Source organism: Phalacrocorax aristotelis, chromosome 13 (genome assembly GCF_949628215.1).
Source record: "Phalacrocorax aristotelis chromosome 13, bGulAri2.1, whole genome shotgun sequence".
NCBI lineage: Eukaryota > Metazoa > Chordata > Aves > Suliformes > Phalacrocoracidae > Phalacrocorax > Phalacrocorax aristotelis.
The window spans coordinates 15,648,548-15,667,310 of record NC_134288.1 but is presented as its reverse complement, the minus strand read 5'-3'; the positions used below and the strand labels follow the sequence as shown (position 1 = coordinate 15,667,310).

Sequence of the window (18,763 nt, the reverse complement as noted above, 5' to 3'; positions counted from 1 at the left end):
TTGAACTTCATGAGGTTCACAGGGACCCACCTCTCAAGCCTGTCAGCATCCCTCTGGATGGCATCCCTTCGCTCCAGCGTGTCATGGGCAAACTTGCTGAGGGTGCATTCAGTCCCACTGGCCACGTCACCGACAGAGATGTTAAACAGCGCCGGTCCCAATCCCGACCCCAGAGGAACGCCACTCATCACTGGTCTCCACCTGGACATCGAGCTGTTGGCCGCAACTCTGAGTGTGAGCATCCAGCCAATTCCTTACCCACCGAGTGGCCCGTCCATCAAATCCAAGTCTCTCCAATTTAGAGACAAGGATCTCATGCGGGACAGCGTCAAATGCTTTGCACAAGTCCAGGTAGATGATGTCCCTTGCTCTTCCCTTATCCACCAACACTGTAACCCCGTTGCAGGAGGCCACCAAATTTGTCAGGCACGATTTGCCCTTAGTGAAGCCATGCTGGCTGTCACCAATCATCTCCTCGTTTTCCATGTGCCTTGGCATAGTTTCCAGGAGGATCTGCTCCATGATCTTGCTGGGCACAGAGGTGAGACTGACTGGTCTGTAGTTCCCCATGTCTTCCTTTTTTCCCTTTTTAAAAATAGGGGTTATGTTCCCCCTTTTCCAGTCAGTGGGAGCTTCACTGGACTGCCGTGACTTCTCAAATATGATGAATAGTGGCTTAGCAACTTCATCTGCCAGTTCCCTCAGGACCCGTGGATGTATTTCATCAGGTCCCATGGACTCATGCACTTTCAGGTTCCTTAGAGGTCTCAATCCTGATCTTCTCCTACAGTGGGCGGTTCTTCATTCTCCCAGTCCCTGCCTTTGCCTTTTCCGACTTGAGCACTTGCCAGTGAAAACTGAGGCAAAAAAGTCATTGAGAGTCTCAGCCTTCTCCATATCCTGGGTTATCTGGTCTCCTCTTTCCTTCTGGAAAGGGCCCCATTTTCCCTAGTCTTCCTTTTATCACTGATGTACCCATAGAAGCTTTCCTTGTTGCCCTTGATGTCCCTAGCCAGATTTAATTCTATCAGGGCTTTGGTTTTCCTAACCTAATCCCTGGCTACTTGGACAATTTCTCTGTATTCCTCCCAGGCTACCTGTCCTTGCTTCCACCCTCTGTAGGCTTTTTGTGTTTGAGTGTGTCCAGGAGCTCCTTGTTCACCCATGCAGGCCTCCTGGCATTTTTGGCTGACCTCCTCTTTGTTGGGACGCATCGCTCCTGAGCTTGGAGGAGGGGATTCTTGAATATTGACCAGCTTTCTTGGGCTCCTCTTTCCTCCAGGGCTTTATCCCATGATACTCTATCAAGCAGATCCCTGAAGAGGCTGAGGTCTGCTCTCCTGAAGTCCATGGTAGTGAGCTTGCTGTGCATCCTTCTCACTGCCCAAAGGATCTTGAACTCTACTGTTTCATGGTCATTGCAGCCGAGGCTGCCCTTGAGCTTCGCTTTCCCCACAAGTCCCTCCTTGTTGGTGAGAACAAGGTCCACCATAGCACCTTGGCTCCTCTATCACTTGGAGAAGGAAATTACCATCAACGCATTCCAGGAACCTCCCAGATTGCTTATGCCCTGCTGTGTGTCCCTCCAACAGCTATTGGGGTTGTTGAAGCCCCCATGAGGACCAGCGCTTGTGAATGTGAGGCTGTTCCTATCTGTCTATAGAGCACCTCATCTGCTCAGTCTTCCTAGTCGGGTGGCCTGTAGCACTGTCATGTCACCTGTCCCTGCCCTCCCTTTCATCCTGAGGCATAAGCTCTCGGTCGGCTCCTCATCCATCCCCAGGGGCAGCTCTATGTGTTCCACCTGGTCACTGACATAGAGGGTGACACTCCCTCCTTGTCTCCCCTGCCTGTCCTGCCTGAAGAGCCTGTATCCTTCCACTCCAACACTTCAGTCACAGGAGCCTTCCCACCGCATCTCCGTGATGCCAATACAGTCATGGCCCTGCAGACGTGCGCACGCCTCTAACTCCTTGGTTATTCCCCGTGCTATGTGTGTTTGCACAGAGGCGTGTAAGCTGGGCCCCTGATGAAGCTGACTGGAGCTGGATGGCTGGAATTCCTCTGTGCTGCCCTTCAGGTGTGCTCCTGCTGGCCTGTGGTCCTCCTCCAGGCCTCTTCACCAGCTTGGCTAGCCGATGAAGTTAGGATCAGAAGGGAGATGGATTGTTTGTCTATTCTAATCCTGCAATAGTATCTATTTTTTATTGGCCTGAGGAAGGACATTTCCTTTTATCCTGGTCGGGACAAACTAGCAATTTCTTTTTCTGTGCATGTTAACCCTGATGAGTGAGAAGAGGCCGGGTTCACAGCCTTGATAGTTGCGCAGTATTTCTTTCTCTAGAGAGTGATTAGCCAGGAGATATTCAGGTGGAGTTAAAGAGAGAACCTGAAAAGTAAATCAGTTTTTACCAGAGCTGCCTTAGTATTTTTTTATTCAGTTGAGGGTGATAGAGAAGAAAGGATTAACAGTAGCTCTCGGGAAAGGGAGATCACGTGAACCATGTGCGTAGTAGCTTCACATAGTCTTGCAAGAATCTTCCATGGGGCAGGAGAGAGGTGGGAGAACGGAGCCTGGCTGGGGACGCTTGTGACAGCTTTGCTGGAGAGCTTGAGGCAGAGTAAGTGGAACCCAAAAGCTTGGTGGGAGGTGGAACCCTTCAAAGAGCATAACTTTGTAGTAAAGCAGATTGTGGTGATGATCCCAGAGAACCCTGTTTGGACCGATAGCAAATGTACAAAAACACCTCAAGAGCATCCGTTTTGCTAAGATCCTGTGAGAGGTTGTCGTAAACTTACACTGAATTATACCGAGAATGAAATAACAAAATACATGTTGTGGTTTAATACACCCAATATTTTTAATTCAATTCTTTTATTGTGCAAATCAATAAGTACCTAATCGAGGTGCTGATACCTTGATTAGCTGCAGGGCTGTGTAAAGAGACAGTTAGCTGTGTCCTGCTAGACCACGGCCGGGTTGTTTCTGTGTAAAATCAGCACTGCAGATGTATCTTTCAGGCACAGGGTTTCTTAAAAACGATTGAATCTCTTGTCTTGTCTTTGAAGGTTTTGCTTCCTGAGAAACTGTGGCTGTGTGTTCTCTGAACGTGCTCTCAAAGAAATTAAATCAGAAGTTTGTCACAAGGTGAGTTTTTCTTCAACTTTAGTAGCAGTTCGGTCACATATGACCCCCCACAGCTGGATATGTGGGTATGGTTATAAACATGTGTGCGCGTATATATTCACAGTTACATTCACATCCACTACTGGAAAGTGGTTTTTCAGTCTGAATATGCAAATTCAAATTGAATTATTGTGAAAGTTCTGTTTTATGGTGGCATGAAGTAATTCTATATGGCCTTTTTTAATAAAAATGTGTTTTTAAATAGTTGTAAAAAAAAAAAAGACCATTTTTGTTCTCACAGACAGTTTGGTCTTGCAACAACTACTTCAGAAATCTCATTTTTTCAAATGTTTGGTTAGAATTTCAGTTTGGAAAAGGGTGATTTGTTTTGCTTTGCGGTGGTCGTTTTGATTCAGGTCTTTTTTCCTGAATGCGTGTGGTTTGTGTTTATCAGTGTCCACTCAGTGTGTTTAAACTGATTATGTTTTCAGGTTTTGTTTTGATCCCTGGCATTATAAAGGATACTTGCCATTGTCTTTTTCCAGGCGACTCTTCACGGAATTGTCAGCAATTACATGGATTGTTGTAGAAAATACTAGCTGTATTTCATTTTACAGGGCTGGTTTGATCTCACTGTATAGGTTTCTTTGTAGCTAGGAGCAATGATAAAAGTTGCAAATACTCTCTTTTCCTATCACTACTTCTGTTATCAGTGAGGTTCGTGGTGATGGCTGCCACATTCAGGCAGAGTTATTTTTCAGCAAATACCCTGATATTTGATAAAACATACGGTGTATCGGTATTAAACGAGACCTGTGAAGGAAAACCTTTCTTGGTAAGTTGTTGTACTTGACATGGAATATTTTTGGCTAGGTTTATCCTCATGCTGCTGCGTTCGGTGCTAATTTTGTTCTGTAGAATACCGGTTTACTCCTAATGGCTCTGCTTTCCTGTTGGCAGATACCAATTTATTTTTAATGAGGTTTTTGTTTGCATCTAAATGTTTGTTGTTAGATGGGGTAACTTGATTATTTTTATAATCAGTATTTATCATAGCCTTATATTTGCACGGAACTGTTTTCACATACATGTGAATTCTTCACAATATCCAGAAGGATGCTTCTAGAAATGATGAAGTGGATGTAATATAATCTAGTCTGTCATCTTTTCACTCTTGGATTTTTGGTGGACAAAGACTGGTAACCAGCTGGGAGAACACGTTTTTGTCCACGTTTCCTCTGATTAAGGTCAAAGAGCGATTTGGTAGGTTTTTTGGATGCGTACTGATAATATTCTCCTTCTGTATTCAGAATCAAGAAGGAGACCAGAACTTTTCTAACTAGGATCACAGGGAACTGGTTGCTGTGCTTTCTGGTAGCTAACAGTTTGTTTATATCCAAGGCACTAATGAGCAGCATTCCCCCAGCACATTCTCTCTTTATGTAGCAGTGGGACATAGAATAAAACGAACAAGACTAATGAAGAAGGGAAAAAAACAAAAACAAAAAAAAAAAAGAAAGAAATGAAGTGTTGTGTATTGTACATATGCTAGGATTAGAGATTGTTTATTAACAAATAGAATCCTCTTCTGGTACATGTTCTTTCAAAATTCAAACATTCCGGACTTCAGAAAATTTTTGCATGTTGTGGATTTCCATACCTATGCTTCTCCTGGGCCTCACTGCTGTATTTAAAGAATGACAACATAGGTTGTTTTAACCAAAATCCAACATATGGGCCACAGCATTTTCTTTCATGGCCTTGCCACCTTCTGTCTGCCAGTGTGTGCCCCTGCCCCATCTGTGTGTGCAGAGGCATTGTTATGTGACTTCAGAGAGTGACGAGATGAGAGTAATTCAAAAAGAATAATCCTCTATTTGCTTGTTTACGCTCTGCATTCAGTTTTTCTTTTCAGCTAGCAGAATCTGTGTTTTCACTTCATCCCAGGGGATGAGGTTTATAGCACGGATGTGAACTGGAGAAGTGTCAGTCTGGGAGCTGTGTGGCAGCTCTCTTCCCCATTTCTACCGTGAAATTCAAGAAAGCTCTTTCAAAACAAGCTATTATTGTGCATTAAATTCACCTAAGAGCCTGCAGAGCAGTATTGATAGTCCGCTAAATTGTAAACAGCACCAGTTTCCCAAAGGACTTTATCAGATCAACAGATGCCGTAATGATGCAGTAAAAACATTCCCCAGAGAATACAGCTATCCACCAGCCCAAACAATTCTGCAGTCCTCACCTTCATACTCGTACACTTTAAACTAGATCATCTGAACTAGGTAATGACTGCATATTTACATGCTACGCGATGCATATTGCAAAATGTCTGTCAGGAAACTGTAGGAAATTACTTTCCTGTGCCCGGAGCAGAGGGTTGCTTCCTTTCCAGGCCTTCCGGCTCGGCTCATGGGAATGCTTTCCACCTTGTGGGAAGTCCCACAGGCGCTTGCCTCGCTGCTCGGTTTTCTTCTCGTTTTTTTCTGTGATAGCTCATACAAGATACGGAGCGATCTGTTTGCCCAGCAATATGCACATCACAAAATAAGTGTTTAGGAAAAAAATTGAATGTGTATGCAGATTTTGTCTAATTGAAGGAAATGGAAAACCCCACGACGAAGAATTCAGCATTCCGTGGTTTATCTCAACAGTATTTGCTCTAGTACTAGATTTGAAAGGTGTTATGGAGTCTAGGTACAGGGAGGATGAAGCAGTCTTTCTATCAGAGTTCTCTTTCAAAAAAAACCCTATTTTGCCTCAATAGAGACTTTACGTGAAAAGCTGACAATATTAAATACATGTATGTATCTGCTTTTACTGGAATTGTTAAAAAGACCGTACTGGTACCTTGGAAAGGCAGAAGAATGTGAGAGGAAAGTGTCAGGGATGGAGGACTTCTAGTAAGGCAGCTGTAATTATTGTGCGAGGACTTTTTCAAAGTGACTCACCTCCCTTGGAAGTAAGCTTCGCTTTCTTGCTTGACTTCTTAAGTAACAGTATACTGAAAGATTCAAGTTTAAAAACCATCAAAATGTGAAAACTCTAAGGCAAACAGTCAGACACTGTAGCAGTGCTGAGAGAGAGATAGTCTCTTATTGCCTGAATCGTAGTTGCTTTGAACTGTCTTGCCAAAATATAAAACTCCCTGGGCAAAGACCTTTTGAAAGAGCAATGCGAATTTTGCAGGGGTGGTTTATGTTGGAGAGCGAGCTTGTTAGATGAAGTGCTTAGGACAAATTTTGAAGCTTCTATTTAGGCTGAAAAGAGTTGAAAAAGAGCTCTGTCTAAAGCAGAGCAACTTATGCATGCAAAGAAGACTTACACCTTTTTTACACAGAAGCATATTTTGCTCGAGCTGTATTTTTGAGGCTTTGTACAGTAAGCAGAAACTCTATCAGTACTACATCATGTGCTAAAATGCACAGGGCAGGACATTGGATCAGCAGGAAGAGAAACAACTTTGCTTCTAGATACCGGAGTTTGGTGGTGTGTGTTCTGTGGCAGAAGCCCTGAGGATCAGGAGTTTTCTGCTGCCTCCACCTTCCTGTTCTTCAGGAAGAATCAGGGGTGTCATGGAAACTGTCAGTTTAAAATTTGCACTTTTGAATAGGATGTTCTCACCTGTTGTGTTTAATTCTCCAACAGACTATGAAAACAAAAAGAACAAGCAGGACAGTTCCTACTCACTCTTCTGCTGTTCAGTGGGATTTTGCAGATTTTAAGTTAGTGCTAATCTGTGGTGGTCTATAGATTTTGGTGGGGCCAAAAGTGATTAAATGCTTTGGAACTTCTGTTCTCTCTGGCTTCTTGATTCTTGCATGGACAATCCTTGGTGCCTGCTTGTTTGGAAGTCTGTTGTTTGACAAAGAATATGCTTTTGGAAATGGTGGAATAGAAGAATTATCTAGCAGTGTATAGCATCTATTTAACCTCAGTCTTGGGGAGTTGAAAAAGGCACCGTTACCAATTTCTGATGTTAACTCTACTGGCAAATAAGTTACTCTTGGTGTAATAGCAGGCTAGAGGTAGTTTGGAGAGGGGATAGTGGTTATTGAATCTGGTGGAAGTCCCTCTGGGAGTTCAGGTAGTCACTCTGGAAGTTAAGGACAAGATTACATTTCAAAATGTTGTCACTCCTATCTTCAAAAAGGGCAAGAAGGAGGACCTGGGAAACTCTAGGCCAGTCAGCCTCACCTCTGTCCCTGGAAAGGCAATAGAGCAGTTCATCCTGGGGGTCATCTCCAGCTTGTAGGGGACAAGAAGGTTATCAGAAACAATCAGCATGGATTCACCCGGGTAAGATCATGCTTGACCAACCTGACAGCCTTCTGTGATGGCATGACTGGCTGGGTCGATGAAGGGAAAGCAGTGGATGTTGCCTATCTTGACTTCAGCCAGGCATCTCCCATAGCCTCCTTCACAGGCAAGCTAAGGAGGTGTGGGTTGGATGACTGGACAGTGAGGTGGACAGAGAACTGGCTCAACAACAGAACGCAGAGGGTGGTGATGAATGGAGCAGAGTCTGGATGGAGCCTGTCACTAGTGGTGTTCCCCAGGTCTCTGTGCTGGGTCCAGTCCTATTTAACATATTAATCAGTGACCTGGATGATGGGATGGAGTGTAACCTCAGCAAGTTCGCTGATCATACCAGGTTGGGAGGAGTGGCTGATACACCAGAAGGTTGTGCTGCCGTCCAGTAAGACCTGGACAGGCTGGAGAGCTGGGCCCAGGGGAACCTCATGAAATTCAGCAAGAGCAAGTGCAAGGTCCTGCCCCTGGGGAGAAACAACCCCCCGCACCAGCACAGGCTGGGGGGGACCTGCTGGAGAGCGGCTCTGCCGAGAAGGCCCTGGGAATGCTGGTGGACAAGCAGCTGACCATGAGCCAGCACTGTGCCCTTGTGGCCAAGAAGGCCAACAGTGTTCTAGGCTGCATGAAAAGGAGCGTGGCCAGCAGGGCGAGGGAGGTTCTCCTCCCCCTCTGCTCTGCCCCAGTGAGGCCACACCTGCAGGGCTGCGGCCAGTTCTGGGCCCCCCAGTTCAAGAAGGGCAGGGAACTGCTGGAGCAAGGCCAGCGCAGAGCTGCCAAGGGGATCAGGGGCTGGAGCATCTCCCTTGGGAGGAAAGGCTGAGAGACCTGGGCTTGTTCAACCTGGAGAAGAGAAGGCTGAGGGGGGATCTCATCAATACCTATAAATATCTGAAGGGCGGGTGTCAGGACGATGGGACTGGGCTCCTTCCAGTAGTGCCCAACAACAGGCCAAGGGGCGATGGGCACAAGTTGGAACATGGGAAGCTCCACCTGAACATGAGGACAAACCCCTTCCCTGTGCGGGTGCCCAAGCAGGGGCACAGGCTGCCCAGGGAGGCTGTGGGGTCCCTTCCCTGGAGACATTCACCCCCCGCCTGGACGCGGCCCTGTGCCCCTGCTCTGGGGGTGCCTGCTCCAGCAGGGGGTGGGACGGGGTGAGCTCCAGAGGGCCCTGCCAACCCGCACCAGCCTGTGATTCTGTGACATAGTTTCTTGTGTCACTTTAAAATTTATTGTGGAATTGTTTTCAGAATCAACAGACTCTAATACACACCTGAAATAGTACCCTAACTATTAAAGTCTGTGCCATATAAAACACTTAGTCAAATGTTTAACTTAGATATAGAGCTGTTGAACATGTGCCTCAGGCTTTTTGAAAGAGAAATTATGCATACATCTTTCAGATATAGAGTTAATGTGTGTGCAGTATGTTATAGAGCACAGTGTTTCCTTCAGCAAGGTCACATTGACACTATATGTTCTTAGATCAACAGTCACCAAAAGCTAGTAAACACTGGTTGCTGAAATCTGAAAGTTGTGATCGATCTACTCGTAACCCGATAATGCATACAGAACTTAATGCTTTTTATGTTAAATGCTCTCAGCTTTCACCATTTATTACTTAATTTTTTAACTGTTGTCAGAAGTAAAAAAATCTTTCAAGAATATAATGTGGTTATGGTCACTCAAAATAATGTGTCAAATACTGTTTCTTAATGATTGAGGATGGGGTGGTTTAATTATGATTTTCTGGGGGGTTTATATATGTAAAAATTTGTTTAAAATATAAAATCCTTTAAGGAAGGAGGATCACGCTCCAATGATTTTCCCGGGTTGACATGGGTAAAGTCATACCTAAATTATATTTTAAGAGGGGTTTTTGTGCAGATTGTTTTTTTCCCCAGACTGGTTCAGTTTCTGCAGACCAAGCCCATGTTATGCATCAACTTGCTATTGAATTTATCCTTTTAATTCAATTCAGAAGTGAGACACAACGATTGTTTTGTGTGATGGTGGAAGCTCAAAGACCGGATTTGCTGCAACAACAGTAACAAAGAACGTTCCATTTCTGTTTTTAAAAAACATGGAATGCTGGCAGTGCCCTACAGTGGATTGGGTGTGGTTTGGAGAGAAATTAATTATGAATATTGCCATGATTAATACATGCCAGAGACCCATTAGCTTCAGTAATGGTTTTCAGAGGGACTCTAAACAGGCTCAGAGTGAACATGCTGCATGGCGCTTTTTTTACCTCTTTTTTTGCTTTATTTGCCTTCATAAAAGCGCATCTCCAGCAATATTTAGCCACAAGATAAATCCTGGATTATACATGAAGCTGAGTACAGGCCTTTGGGTTGAGTTTGTAAGTTTCTGTAAATAAATAAGAACCAGATGGTCTTTCTTTAGGTTAAAGTTCATTTGAAGGATACTATGTTTCCACGAAACTCGTGTGGGAACTTGAGCAGTGCAGTTCCGGGAACCTGGGAATAAGTTTGTAGCAAGAAACTTTCACCTTCTTCGAGTCACTTGTTGATTCATTTGATTTTGGGGGCGGCAGAATGCTTAATCTGTAAATCAGTTTTCCTGGGTGCATATTTAGGTGTATATTGAAGCTTACCTCTAAATTGCTCCTGGGCATTTATTTATAATTTGTAGTTTCTAATCAAGTGAGCTTATAAGACGATGTATTTTATTAGTTTGCGTCAGAGTTCATGCAAAATAGTTGTGAGCTTTTTTTGGATTTACTGGAAAGAAACTTTCAACTGCATTCTTGCCAAAGTACTTCTCAAGGAGGACGAACAGTTTGAAATGACTTGTCACAGTTCAGGTTTCTGCTGGTCTCTTTCCATCAGTAGCACGTAAATGAAGACCTTTGGAGATGGGGTGTAGAGGTTTAATCCTGTGGAAGAGTTGTCATATTGTATGGAAGACCACCACCTGTATCCTCTCTGTTTCCTCATATTTCCCCAATCTTTTCAGTTGCACAGTGAAAGGATTAATTTAGGAGTTCTGAAGAGGAAAGAGCAACTCTTGCCTGGAAAAGGGCTGGATCCTTGGGGGTTTTTTTATTACTGCTCCCTGTTTTTGCCTGTGTGGTAAAAGCCACTCCCTTACTGTAGACCAACAAGAGCCGCATTTGGTCTGCAGAGGGTTAGGGAAGTGAGATGCTTGGCCTGTTTGCTGCTAGGTCTTATTTCTGATTGCTGCAGACCATGGCAAGGTTCATGGAACTTTTGTTTCCCTCAGGTACACTGGGGTTGAAAGATGGCTTTTCATTTGCTTTTCCTTTGTTCCCTGGCCTCAAATTTCCTGTGTCTCCTTGCCCTAAACTCGTGCAGAGACTCAGAACAGGGACTTAGAGGATGCATTGCAGGACCCCTACTACTGTCACTGGCTCGCCCCCCCCCTTTTCATTAGGAGCAAAGCCTGAGTAGTGTCAGAGTGATGTTGCCATGCTACACAATGAAATTAGAGATGCAGCTGGTCATGGAGGAAAAAAAAACCCAAAAAGCAGTGAAATGGACTGTGTCTGAAACTGGTTGTCATTTGCTTATTTACGAGCTCTGAAATGTTAGCGTAAACTTCATTACCCAAAATAATCTATTTCATAAGTCAGAGTAGGCATGACTTTAACTTGTGTATTTTATATTTGTTCAGTCATTGCTTCCACTTTATTATTTTCATACCAGATAGTCCTTTTTTTTTTTCTTTTTTTTGGCTGCAGGCATGAGGAATATGTATTTTTCCAGTTAAATAAGTCCTTTAAAGGATTATGGACTTCCCCCTTGTCTTCAGTAAGTTATAGATTTAGACATTGTAATTTTCTTTGAGAATTAACCCATTAGCAGTTGTTGCTCTTTATCTTACTCTAATAAATAAAACCTGTTTATTTCACTGGCAGACGGGGGTAGTAAGTACAGCGTTGTGCTCACCCTCTTGCTGTAATGCACAACATTAATGGTTTCTGTCAGTATTTTGAACACTTGTTTAGATGTTAATTAAGCTCAAATGTCCAGCTTCATGTTGAAGTGGTTCTCGTCCTGAAAACGCCAGTGATCTTCAATCGGGACTTCTGCCTGGCGCAGTACTTTAAGCCTGTAGCGTCTCTCTAGGCAGTCCATAACCAGGGGGTATGTTGCAGGCTCAAATTTGTTGGCAAACAGATGAGGTGACTCAATAATCCACTGCAAATCCCCTAGTCCGTAGATACAAATGTCTCTGATGTAATGACCTGCAAAGGCAAATGGAAGGTATCTGAAAGCAGCAGAACGCTGAACAGCATCATTTAAAAGAAATAGCTTTGCTCTATAGTGTTACTAACAAAAAATACCTTTTCATTTCACATAGAGCATCACTGAACTGTATCTGGAGGATAACGCTAGATTTTAAACATAAAGGCAAGGGTTTCATTTTCTCTTTTACACAAATGGATGCAGGTTACCCCTAGCTGCTTCACTGATGTGTTACTCCGCTTTATATTGCGTCTGGTAGTTGGGCATGCTGAAGTTCTGATCTCCTAATTCTGCTGGATAACGGTTTAATCATGCAGTCCTTTACTGTGCGGAGTTCATACGGTTACATATTTTAAATATTTTTCCACATTCTTTCCATATGGTCAAATTATTATTGTTCAGATTGAGGAGTTTTAACCCGGTGTTAGTGAAGGTATCTGACAAACACCCTTGTCAAGGAAACCCCCTGCCCTTCACTGAAAAGGGAGCAGTCAAGCTACTGCTTTGGTAATTGGCATTTGAAAGAATGGTTGTCAGTGCGTGGATACTGTGGCAATCTCTGCAAGAATGCAGCAGAAGCTATTTACATTGGATACAGTGGAGTGATTTAGTAGGATGGTTTGGTGTTTTATATGGTCTGTCCAAAATAAAATATGTATGACCGCTGTGGCAGGTTTAATTGCTAGTTTAAAGCAAAATACATAATTTGGAATGAATGCTGGTCAGTAAATCAAGTTTGAGTTCCTGATGGAAATTTACATTACCTTTGCAGCCGTTGTGTGCGGATCCTTCTTGATCTTTCCATTTAATGGCTCGTATGTTTCCCTCCCAGCCTGCACTGGGTGTAGCCCCTGGAGCATCTTTAAAAATATAAGGTTCTGATAAGATTTCTTTCTACTTACTACAGGGAAGATTTTTCACTGCTGAAGACTTTTTAAATGTACCTATGTTAGTATTTATTTACTGATATTTACATCATAAGAACAGGCGTCATTCTCAGTTATATTGCTTTTTTTTATTCCTTGAGTGCATGAGCTTCTACGTAGCAAAAAAGAAGTTACGTTTCTTTTTTTTAATCAACATTTTTCTAGCTAATGGTCTGCACCACAAGTAGTACTTTCCTGGCATCAAGCTTTGTTTCTCAGCCGTCAGGAGATGTGACTGTTTGAAAGGGCAGCATCCAGGCTGAAGAAATGACCACATTTATGCAGTGTAACTCAATTAAGCGGTGGCATTAAGCTCTGAATTGGAGCTCGCTAGCTCTCGGTGTCAGAGACCTTACAATGCTGTCGGTCCAGGGGTTATTCATAGCAGAAATAACATACGTCTTACCATTTAAGCGATTCAGTGTGACCCAGTAGTGTTCATCCGGACTGTATGTGTCTCTTGACCATTCAAGCAAATCTTTTGCACGTGCATCAGTCAGTGTGAACTCTACAAATTCTTTAGTGAGTATATAATAGGCACTACCAAAATATATCGTCAAATTATGTGGCGGTTTAGCTTTTATGTTCTTTGTTGGATACACGTATGACATTCCAGAATGTACGTATTCTCTGTAACTGACCTGTGTCCTGTATTTCATATGAAGTGGCTGGACTACCCCAGGAGTCATATTTTTACCGTTCCATTTACTTTTGATGTATTGGATGATCTCTTTGTTTGTTTTAATGGGATAATCTTGACCACATAGATTAATAACGTAATTCCACTGAATTTTGGAATGAACTAGATCTCTCATGCAATTAATATCAGCTTGTAGTCTTGAAAATCCTGCATAAACAACATTTTCTCTTTTTGAGGAAATAAAAATATTTTCAAAGCAATTAACGATGTTTTGTACAGCAGCTTTATAATCCTTTGGTGACTTTTCATCAACATGTATGCAGTAAATATTCTGAGGCATATAAATAGCTCTTAGCAGCTTTACAAACATTTCCAGCTCCTTGTGAATTGTGATTATGTATGCCAATGAGAAATTTCCCTCTTCTTCTGACAGTGGTCTTGTGATAAAATCCAGTGTCTTCAAAACCATGGAGCAGTTGCACGAAGTCTGAATGCAGCTGAGTGGTTTAGGTTGGTAGGTATTCTGACAAAAGCTTCCAATTTGAAAGGCAGCAGTTTTCCCCACAAAAAGAGCTGAACAAAGTTCATCCGGGTAAAAACCACACTCTGCTATATTTGCATTAAATTTTTGTTCATTTGGGTCTTTGGAAAGCATATCCTTTAGGTAGGTAAAGGTGTAGATGAACATACAGACAGCAACGCACACTAAAAATACTGATTTGGTAGCATCAAGTAGGTTCATCTTTTATTTTCCAGATACTGTCTTCTCATCATAGTTTAATTAAGCGTTCCGATTATCTGAAAGCAAAAGTAAGATAAAGAGAGGGAGAGAACCTTTCTGACTTCTTTTAACAGATGACATCTTAGTGTTGCGTTTATAAATGTTGAGATTACTCTCTCTCCAGTTACTAGGAGAGACCGTGCGTGTGCTCATGCTGCAGTGTACTCGGCCACTGGAGGTGGTACTTGCAGAGCCACGAAGCAGCCTTTCTAGGACAAACAAAATTACCCAAAGAACCCAAAATGGCTTTTTACACTTTTTACTTGAGCATGGAGGGGGGCCTAGCCCATCGGATAGAAATTTCTTCTACTTCGAGCAGTGTGTGTGGCGGTAGGTGAGCCCAGTGCCTTAGGCTGGTCAGGGACTAGCTTTGGAATAGTGACGATGTGTGAGCACCGCGTGCTAAGGGAGAGCTGCTGCTAAGATTTCCTTAAGGCCTGGGAAACCTTAAGTTCTGCCAGAGGACCAGAATTCAGTAAATTAAATCAGCAGAAAATGTATTAAATAAACAAAAGGAAGAGACAAAAACGTAATCCACAAAATACACTGGGTTTTGTCCTTATAAAGTCAGTAAATGTTTCTAACTCAGATTTTTTTTTCTCTGACATCTTTATATTAGTGCTTCTGAAAACAGAACATGGGGACAAGGCTCGCTTCTTATTTTTAGCATGTGTGCATATCCTGAGATAAGCACACTACTGCCGTATTGGCCTTCAGAGATAACTGTGTACTTTACATCAGTATTAGCATACGAGTGTTTCCATTGTGATTTTTTTTTTTCCCCCTTATGTATTCCTTGTTGAAAAGTCAGAAGAATGAGAGCGCAGCAGTCCTGAATCCCGCAGCAATTAAGTGAAGGCTTTATCTTTGAAAAGAACTTCCTGGAGAAAATCCCAGGGCTGGGGGAAGGGTCCAGCTACTGCCATTAAGCTTAATAGTTAAGAAATATTTTATTTTTTATTTTAAAGATAATTATTTTTCTCTTATTTTATTCAATTAATTTGTTTTTAACAAAATTTGTATTTCACATGTAAACATGTCATACTTTGCAGCTGTCAACATCACAATGTATTTGTTAGTACGTGGGAACAGAGAAAAGGCATATTTTTATAAAGGTAGTTTCTTCATAGGAATGCTATTGTGGTTTAGAAGGCTCTAGTTTGTCATTAGAAGTGAAAAATACTTTTTTAAAGAAAACTCAGTCTGCGTCTGTTTTTAGAAGCTTGAAAATAACAAGGGCCTTGTAGTTAAAATAGAAATGAAGCATGGAATTTTTAAAAACCATTACAAGTACAGAATTCGAACCAAGAGAATGGATACTCTATAATATCACAATTTTAAAAGCTTATTAGGCTGTTGGGAAAGAATGTATTTGTCTTACTGTCCTTACTGGTATGCACTGGATTTCATGCTGGATGAATGCCTCTTTTCCACTTAGCATTCCAGAAAGTAGAGTTGTATGTTAGATGGAGGGTTCATCCATTTTGCTTCTATGTTCTACCAGCAGCGCTCTTCAGTCTGCATTGAATGCATAGGCCAAAGAAAAACGTTAGGGAATCAGGTCCCTGAAGAATACTTTTTCTTCACAGCTGTTAAGGGATACGTTTACTGGGTAAACAAGGATGATGTGAGTCTTTCATCCATTGGAACGAGAAACTTCAGCAAATCAAACCCACGGCAACCTTTCAATATTGGGCGGAAAGGAGGAGAAAAGGAATGCCCCTGAAAGGTGAAAGCCAGGATTTTCACAGCAAAAATCAAACGGCCAGTGCTGTAGCCTGCTACCAGCTGACTACCAGAGCTCAGAACAGATTTGCATGAGGGCCATTATGTACCCAGGAGCAGAAGGTAGGGAGAGGGAGTGTCTGTTAGGGAGGCACAGATTTCTGTGGACCTGGAGTCAGAAAAACTGTTCTGTTCTGAATTAATAATTACAGGAGGGGCATTGAGTTTGCTCTGAGTTACTAGGTGCGGTGCGGTCTCTTTCGTACATCACAGGGAAGGTTCATTCTGGATTTAAGAATTACCCTGAAGACGATGGCCAGTTAGAGAAATATTTGGGGCTTTATACCTGCGTACAATATAGGGCATCTGTATGGAACGAGCGCGTTCATCAGTGTGGTGGTTTGGGTTTGGTTTTTTCATTAAATACATCTTTGTGGACAGGTTGCAAAGGATACTTCCCTAGGGAACAAATCTATATATAACCTGTTTCATACACTTAAATTTTTATTACCCTTCAAATAATAGCTTCCAGGGATGTTTCAGGTCGTTAAGTGTTTACTATGGATTTTTCCTATTGAACTGCGTGGCCTCTAGAAGCTGTATTTTATATGACAGCATAAAAGTACACAAATAGGCAGTTATCAGGTCAGAAGAAACAATTCCTTCTCCAGCGTTAACATGTTTCTGGGGAATTACTAAATGATGAAGCCATGTCTACGAGAACAGAATTTGACATCTTTGAGCCTCAGGGTAGAATGAAAGCACTGGCTTTCTGCTAGTGTTTCACCAGATTTAGAGCTAGAATTGCAGCCATTAGTCCCATTGTGTATGAAATTTGCCACTTGGAAGAAGCCTCTAGCCCCTATGCTATTGTCTGCAGCTGAGGACTACGCTCCCACATTTCCTCCTGCCCTTGAAGAGCAAGTTATTGTACTGTTAAGACCCATTGTCCGGGCGTAACACAGTCTATGCCTGTCTTGCCCATTGATTTTATTATGCAAGAGTGGTGTTATAGGTATTTATTGTTATCAGAACGTCTCTCTGATACTCAGCCTTTTCTGTGTTATGGATAGGTTCTCTCCATTGGGGGGATGAAGTTGTCTTAATTTTTAAAAGTGCTGAGAGTAGTGTTTGACGTTCTTCAAAAAACAACCCGTTTGTAGGGATTTGCAAGCACCCTTGTGGCGTCTTTTATGGATATTACGTTACAGAAAATTGGTGTAAGCCTAAGCTCCTCCATCTCAATTAAAAAGGTGAACTCCAGAGAAAAGAAGAATTATGTTTATGCCTGAAAATAAGCCTGTGAAATATCATCTCAGTTCGTCAAGACCCCATGAGCTATATACTTTGCTGTGCACTTCATAGTAACAAATCATTGTACAATGCACCGTCTCTTCCTATCATAGGATTTTGGACTGCATCACTGCACCTCTAAATAGTCTGTTTTGTCTGTACTCTTTGTATTTCCTTAATGTTTAGATAGAACTTAGTTCATATGACTTCATAATCCAGTGAATTAATAATATGAATTAATCGAGTAAAGCAAATGATTTAGGAATACTTCATCTTCTAATGAGAAGGCATTAACTCTTTATTTCCAAACCTTTTTATGTCTGGTTTTGTCTGACAGGTGTTTATGCAGGCATTACTGTAGACACTTTATAAGCAAGTGAATACTCAATCCTCTGAAAACTTAATGTTAAAATTGGCGCTTTTAACTGTTTTTTCTGTTGCTTTGGTTTTTCCTTATGCCCGGGTGAGTATGGGGAGCCTGCTTCTGTGCTGTGACAGGCGTCAAGTAAAAGAAGAAATTTCGTCATCAAACCAAATTAACACTGCCTTAGAAATTTTAAATCATTCTTACTTAAAAATATTGCATGCGTATTTACTGATAAATATTTACCAGACTTATGGAGGTTTTCCTGTTCATCCTTGCTGTTTTCTTCTGGCTTCCTGTTTTGTTTTTTTTTCCCCCCTCTTGTATAGTGTATTTGACTTCATAACAATTTAAAACAAATAACTGTGAAAGCTATATAAACCATTAAGTTAGATGGCTGTAAAAAAACTAAGTTGCTTGCAACCGAGCATAATGAGTATTCATAAGTATTGTGATTTTTATGAGACAAACAGCACTAATAGTAGTGACCTCCACCCTACTGTACCTCTATGACGAAGTAAAAAAAAAAAATAATAAATGATTACCCTTATTGAAGACTTGAGTATTTTTTTTAAAGTGAAATGGTCTTTCTGAAGTGAATATATTTGTCACTTTACAACAATTAAAACACAGGTTTTAATAAAGGAAAAGCAAAAACCTGAAGTCCTGCAATCTCATTATTCAGTCTTACCTTGTAGAAAATTAGCCAGGAGACGGCAGCATGATAAAAATAAATAGAGTCCCATTGTCCTTCAGCAGAATTCAGACACCATTCCTCGTTCTGTCGCTTGTGTAGAGATCTCGTGTGAGTGAAAGGGGTTAAACATTAACGTAAATGTTTTCATTTAAGACTGCCTCTGGTTTCCCGCAATGCTTAGCATATTTATTCTGCGGTTCAGCTTCAGAAATATCCTCTGCCTCACAATAATGAGAGAAAACTTAAGCTTCTCCAAATTTCTGTTGACCCTCTTTCTGAGAAAGCCTTTAAAGGACTGAAATCAGACTTAAAAACATGTAGAGTACGTTGCTGCTGATTATAAATAGTATTTCTTTACCTCAGAGCTTTTAACCTCTGCACTGCTAACAGAGCATGCTGGATGATGATAACTGGAAAGGAAATAAACCCTCACCACCTCCTCCTCCTCCCCCCACTTTGTTCTTAACTGTTTGCCTGCTGAAACTTTCCAGTTTGCAGCAAATAAATATAGCAAAGAATTGCCTCTGGTCATTGCTGGTGGCTGGAATCTTAAAAGGTAATAATTGAAATGCCTCCTTCCCAAACTGAATGTTTACTGTGTGACTACTTTTATAAAGGTTCCTGGGGTTTTTAATAAGTGAAAAGTTAACAGCTTAAATTTGCTGGA

The 18,763-nt window shown here is 41.9% G+C and overlaps 2 protein-coding genes across 5 annotated transcripts in view; one reads left to right on the top strand and one right to left on the bottom strand.

Annotated features, from left to right (window-relative positions):
* Positions 1-18,763, top strand: part of RTF2 (replication termination factor 2) — a 55,760-nt gene that overhangs the window by 26,663 nt on the left and 10,334 nt on the right. For both annotated transcript variants that reach the window (XM_075108974.1, XM_075108972.1), the window contains one exon: positions 3,070-3,148. In XM_075108974.1, coding sequence (XP_074965075.1) covers positions 3,070-3,148 — 79 coding nt within the window. The remainder of the gene's footprint in view (positions 1-3,069; positions 3,149-18,763) is intronic.
* Positions 10,106-18,501, bottom strand: LOC142064268 (putative beta-1,3-galactosyl-O-glycosyl-glycoprotein beta-1,6-N-acetylglucosaminyltransferase 7). Of its 3 annotated transcripts, none has more exons than XM_075108970.1 (5): positions 18,091-18,501; positions 15,399-15,535; positions 13,003-14,034; positions 12,435-12,530; positions 10,106-11,669 (listed from the first exon to the last, which is right to left on the bottom strand). In XM_075108970.1, the coding sequence occupies exons 3-5, from the start codon at positions 13,976-13,978 to the stop codon at positions 11,443-11,445; spliced, it is 1,299 nt and encodes a 432-aa protein (XP_074965071.1). In that variant the 5' UTR covers positions 13,979-14,034; positions 15,399-15,535; positions 18,091-18,501; the 3' UTR covers positions 10,106-11,442. The 3 variants fall into 3 exon arrangements, with proteins under 3 accessions (XP_074965071.1, XP_074965070.1, XP_074965072.1); XM_075108969.1 differs by having other exon boundaries at positions 15,408-15,535; XM_075108971.1 differs by lacking the exon at positions 15,399-15,535.